General features: G+C 39.9%; 1 protein-coding gene across 1 annotated transcript in view; it reads right to left on the bottom strand.

Annotated features, from left to right (window-relative positions):
- Nucleotides 1-833: 833 nt before the first annotated feature.
- Nucleotides 834-6,096, bottom strand: part of LOC144689699 (uncharacterized) — a 47,015-nt gene continuing 41,752 nt past the window's right edge. Inside the window, exons 6-7 of the mRNA XM_078557016.1 lie at nt 4,990-5,082; nt 834-3,658 (exon numbers count right to left, since the gene is read on the bottom strand). Of these exons, the coding sequence (XP_078413142.1) occupies nt 3,608-3,658; nt 4,990-5,082 (144 nt within the window). The 3' untranslated portion in view covers nt 834-3,607. The remainder of the gene's footprint in view (nt 3,659-4,989; nt 5,083-6,096) is intronic.

Below are 6,096 nucleotides of genomic sequence, written 5' to 3'. Positions count from 1 at the left end.
AATGGATGAAGAAAGTAAAAGTACAGATTCAAAGTATAATCAAACATAGTTCTGATAAGCATGTACATAAAAACACAGGGCATGAGAGCTGCACATGTCTGAAGGATGGATTTAGTGCATTGCTTGCACTGGCTTATATAGTGTTATTTTCTTATACGTGACCGGCCATATTGATTAGTACATATAGGGAAAAACTTTTAGCTTAGCAGGCGGGTGCGCGCCCAACTTGACAAAACATAAAATGACACACGATATTTTGGTCGGCGGGCGTGCACCGGAGTCAGCTGCGCACCTGACTACACTTAAAAGGCCTATTAAGGCCATTAAAAAGTTAATTAAAAGAAATTTTTCGCTACCTGCCCAACCTTACAATTGGCGGGTAGACGAGAAGGCCAAGTGGCCTTTCCACTTTTTTGTGGAAACCTCACCCATGGGCAGGATGAGGTTTCCAAAAGCAAATAAAAATTTTAAAATTTAACTAATAACATGTCCCTGTTCATGTGACAGAGTCACATGAGGAGACATGTTTTATAACACTTATAAAATCTTTATTTTTCTTCTAAATCTGTTCATCTGCCCGAGGCAGCTGTGTCTCAGGGAGATTTGCAAGCGCGTACTCGTTTACCCTCCTCCCCATGCCCACACAGGCAGCGCTGAGGGCTGAAGCTTGCATTTCACGTCGGGCGGGCCTTAATTGACCCGCCAGCGTGAAATCGCCTTCCGGCCCTGATTGCGGGCGGTGGTTGGCTTCCCGACCTCCCCCGCCCGATGGGTGAAATTCTGCCCATAATTTCCCTCCACCATTCTTCCTTCAGTACACAGTATTCAAATGATCAAAAACCAAAGGCATTCATTTTAGTTAGGCACTGGCTCCATATTTTTCCAGAAGATTTTAATATACAGATTGAATGCAGTAGGTTTATGTACTGTTGTAAAATAGTTCTGTTTGTAAACAGGAAGAGGTAATGCATTTACTTTCATAATTTTTGCAACTTTTGGGCTGGCAATTCCTAACTTATAACGCTAATCACTAATTATGGAGGGTTTCTCAGAGACACTTCTTCGCAGCATTTTAAACTCTACAGCCAGATGGCATATTTGCAAATGAAGCAAAATCCTATGCCTCTATTACAGTGAAACCACGAAGAGTCAAACTCTGATGACATGAAATTCTGCGTGTACCGAAGTTGCCAACCATTCCCGCTGACAGGATAGCAAAAGTAATAGAACAATGCCTGTGCTTACCCAAAATTCCACAGTGGTTGATCCTTGTTAGCAGATCTTTGGCAAGAGAAATAGCACTGAAATTAGGGGTCTTGTGACCGCGTCGACCAGAGCGGAGTAGTTAGACCTAAGTGCACTCAAATTTCTCTGTGAAGCAACTTGCAAAGAACGCGAGTATGGTGAAACCTGTGAGAAAGTTAAAAGTGTTGTCGATTGGAGAGAAGGTGTAGCTGATGGAGCAAGTGGGAAACCATGGCGTGAAGCGGAAATCACAAAAGAGTGGGAGATTCCACCATCAAGCTTGTCCACTCTTCTGAAAGCCAAAGAGAACACCTTGGAACAGTTCAACAAACAGGCATTCTCTCCAGCAAGGAAGAGGATGAGAACAGCCACCTAACCCTATGTCGAAGAAGCTCGATTCAAAGCACTCCAAGCAGAGAATGTGCCCATTTGCAGCCCAATCCTGCAGGAAAGGGAAGTCACCACGAAGAAGATGGGATAGATGGAGTTCACCTGCAGCGATGGATGGCTGGACCAATTCAAGACAAGGCATGACATCGTCTTTCGCTTGGTAAGCGATGAGGATTGTGCCGGTTATGACAGCAATGACAGGTGATTAACTCCAAAACAGTGTCGTCCAAGTTTTGAACAAGTACGCACAAAGAGACATTTTTAATGCGGATAAAACCAGACTGTTTTACCATCTTTTGCCAGGTGCTCTTTGATGTTTAAGGAGGTTGTGTAATGGGGGATGTATAATGGTGGAAAGCAGAGCATAGAATGCGTCACTGCTTTGGTCTTTGCCAGCATGGATGGCATGAAAAAGCTGCTGCTTCACATGATAGAAGTTTAAGAAGCCACGCACAGTGCTTTGCCAAAGTCAAGGCACTACCTATACAGTACAAGACAAATAAAACTGCCTACTCCTGTTCCTAATTCGTATGTTCGTTCATATGTATCAACAAAAGAAAAAGACTGCCATCTTCATAGACAATAGCCCCACACACCCCAACATTGCTGGTCTTAAGAATGTCTAGCTAGCTTTCTTGCCTCCCAACAACACAGCCAAACTCCATCCAATGGATCGGGAGTGATTAGGAACTTGAAAACCCACTACCGATAGCAGCTGATCTCTCGGCTTATCAAGGCCACCGATAAGCAGGACTACAAGCCCACTGTATTAGAGGCCATGTTGATTATGAAAAAGGCCTGGAAGAAGGTGAAGGAAGCCACAATTGCAAACTGCTTCAGCCATGCTGGGTTCAAACAGGTTACAGCTGCACAAGACAATGAGAATGAGGATGAGGTGGGTGATGCCAACCAACCCAATGACAAGTTATTTTTCGTTCATTTGCGGGAGGCCGGTATGGAAATTCTGGCAGGGGCAACAATGGAAACGTATGCAGAGGTGGACGACGCAGTACGATGCATGACAGAATTAAAAGATGATGCCATAGTAGATGCAGTACATTCTGCAGCTGAGAAGGTCAAGGAGGCCGATGACCCTGAAGATTCTGATGAATGCTCACCCGCTAGCCTGCCTATTTCCCTGGCCGATGGCATGAAGGCCTTAAGAGATGTTCTTGGATTTTGCACTGCAGCATGAAAACAGGTTTGACTACATTGCGGGCATGGCAGATTGTATCGTGCATGTCTGGAAACAGTACATTAAGCAGAAAAAGATTACGGAGTTTTTCCAGTGCTCAATCTCAGTCTTTCTCAAGGCCAATACAATGTAAACTATGAACAAATTGAATAAAGATTTTTTTTAACTCTTTAACGGTGCATTTTTTATTTGGCATTTGAATCTGAAAAACAGGAAGTAATAAGTGTTAGAAGCATTTGTAGGCATATCGGGTTACATAGAGGTGCATTCAAGTAGCAAAGTGGGCTTCCTCAGCTAATAGAAAGATCTGTTTTACCCGAGTTTGAAGGTGCTCCTCTGGCATGACTCATCGAGTGTTAAACTGTATTACCATTATAATTATTGTTAAAATTAATGTGCCTTACATGTTCTCAGAACCTTGAAATATATACATTTTTGTAAATATTGCCTGAACTAGAAATTCTACCTAACATGACAGTTTTCTGAGCGATGAAACAATCTGAGCTATTATGAACACATTTTCCAAAGGCTGCTTTGGTAAAACATTGAGAAATATCCTGAAGGATGCCAGTCTTGTTTCTGTCATTTAATGCAAAATCATACAGTCATATTTCAACACAACTTTTACATCTGTAACAGGAAAGTCTCTGGCATTCACTTTTGAAGAGGTGTTCCCTGAGCTATAAACCGAACACATTAGTCTTCAGTGACAAAGCTCATGCTGTTAACAGACTCCTGTATTTCATGGTTTAGAAATCCCATTGACACGCCTCTTCTTTACATTGCGGCATTCAGGAACTGAAGGAGTTCAGCTCGATTTCGGTCTCTCTGTGGGATTGAAAAAGAGTTTATGGGTTTAATAGAGTGAATGCATGTCATAACAGAAAAAAGGTATAGTCTACATTGTTCATTTAACTGATTAGAGAACCTTGTGCATTGGGTGCCTGAGTTTCTGATGCACTTTCCCAGTCAAAAGGTGAAGTTTCATTCCTACACTATATCTAAAAATGCAACAGACATAATTAAGATAAACCTCAAATGCTAAAAATCCAGAAAGAAATGACTAAAGGATGCTAGAATTGTACAGCATATTGAGAAAGAATATTTGAACGAGACATCTGAAATGTTAACCTAACTTTCTTTTTTAGATACAGACCAACCTGCTGTGTATTTTCTATTTTTGGTTGCCATTTTCTCAGAGATGTAATGTGCCCTTGGTATATTCTACATTTTTCAATGATTCAAAAAATTCAGTTTCCCTTCAGTCTATTCCCAATTTTTAAGAAAAAAAATTATCAGAGTTTGAACAGCCTTGGACATAATATAAACGTAAGGAATATTACACAAAACTTCAGTGACTAAAGCTGTCTGCTTAACAATCCAAGTCTTTTGCTGACAATATAGAATATGATGGCATCACCAACCATTAATAATTGAACAGTAGACCAGTAACTTCAAGGGTTATTTTTTTAACAATCTTTTCGATTGTACTGTACCATTCCTTGTCACAAAAGCTGTGTACTCTATTAGGCATATTACAAATTGTCAAATTTAACTGCAGCATGGGCAAGGGCAGGGGGTAAAAGTCAAAGCTCCTTCTCTCGATCACTGCTGAAAATGTGGACGTGAAGCCATCAGATGAGAACAAGGTTGAACTCAGCTATGATTGCCCTCCTGATAGAATAGTCTTCAGATAAAGCATAGGTTTACACATAAAGGATGCTACTTATTGTGGCCCCAGAGGGCTACAGGCATCTTTGAACCTAATCCTAGCGAAAACCTCACCTTCAGAAGAAGTGCTGAAAAACTGTACATTAAATCTAGTGAAATGGAAGGAACAGCAATCTGCTAAAAAGCCAACAGTTTAAAACTTTGCAACAGCCATTATAGGAGACAGAAACTATTTCAAGTTAGGGGATAGTAAAAATGTCAAAAATGGGTCCAATTGTGCAATTTCTAAAGCTATGGCAGATGATAGTGGAGTATGATTTGGCACCTAAAATGCTAGACCTCCTCAGGGCTGAGGTGTAAAGCATGATTTCTCAGTTGGTACTTCTTTACTTTTAAATTTTATACATATCAGCAAACATGAAAATACACTTACATTACTGTTCTCCTTTCAGTTAATCGGCGCTTAAGAGGAAAACAAGTTTACGTACCTCTTTATCATCTTTGGTCTTTTTAACTTTCATTTTTATTTTCTTTCCTGTAACCATGCTGTATTTATCATTTTTGTCCCTTTCTTTCAGAAACTGTAATGAGAACTACTATTTTGTAAACACAAATCAATAGACAGTAAAAATCAATACATTGATCACCACCTTGTGCTCAAAGGTGGAACTGCTACATGTAGAATTCTTTCTTTTGAATGAGACACTGAATAACTTTTAGAGATTTACTAGCTGGAAGGAAAAGGAATCCCTGAACTTCTGAAATAACTTCAAAAGGACATGCAGTGGTGAGAAAAATCTAAATTTTTGTAACAATAGTGAAATATTTATCACAGCCCACAATGTCACATGACTTGGTCCTGAAGTTGTGGACGAGCAAAAACTATTTAGCATTCTATGCACTGAACTTCTGTTGGAACATTTGTTTCATGGTACGTAGGTGTTGCTGGGCTTTCATGGCAACACCCAACATCTTCAGAAAGATTTTAATTTGCCAGAACATACATTTTAAGAGAAAAGCGCAAAGTGGAGAGCCATAACAGGAATGTGTATGGTTTTTTTTTGAAATACTACACTAAATCCTACAAGTTTTGAAAAACAGGAAGCATTAATTAGTTAAACCATGCAGGAATTTCATTAATTGTTACTGTACAGCTTTAATTTTATTAAAGTAATGAAAAAATTACGTGCTAACAAGTCCAAATTAGCTGATAGCCGAGCTCTTGATGTTTCTCACTAATTCCAATTTGAGCTACAAACCTCAATCTTTTAGATATAGTGTAAGACTAATACTCTGCCTTCTGCTAGATTATCCTTCTAGATAACAAAGTATCTGAGCAAATGACTTGCCTGTAAAAATGGTGATTCCCTGATAGCTCTGCTTCCTGTGCCCTTATAGATCAAGAAAACCCCATGAAGCCAATCCTTAAGGCACCATCCTCTTTTCTGTTACAATAAAGATATTTCCTGACATACTCTCAGCAGATCAGGAACACTTCTACAAAAGACAAGAGCAAAGTGGCCTCACCTCTGGTGGATCAAATATTGATGCTCAACATGCTTATAGACTAGACAAGAATATAATTGCCTGCTCTA

This window comes from Cetorhinus maximus, chromosome 14 (genome assembly GCF_964194155.1).
Source record: "Cetorhinus maximus chromosome 14, sCetMax3.hap1.1, whole genome shotgun sequence".
NCBI classification, from domain to species: Eukaryota; Metazoa; Chordata; class Chondrichthyes; order Lamniformes; family Cetorhinidae; genus Cetorhinus; species Cetorhinus maximus.
This window is presented reverse-complemented; position numbering and strand designations above follow the sequence as displayed.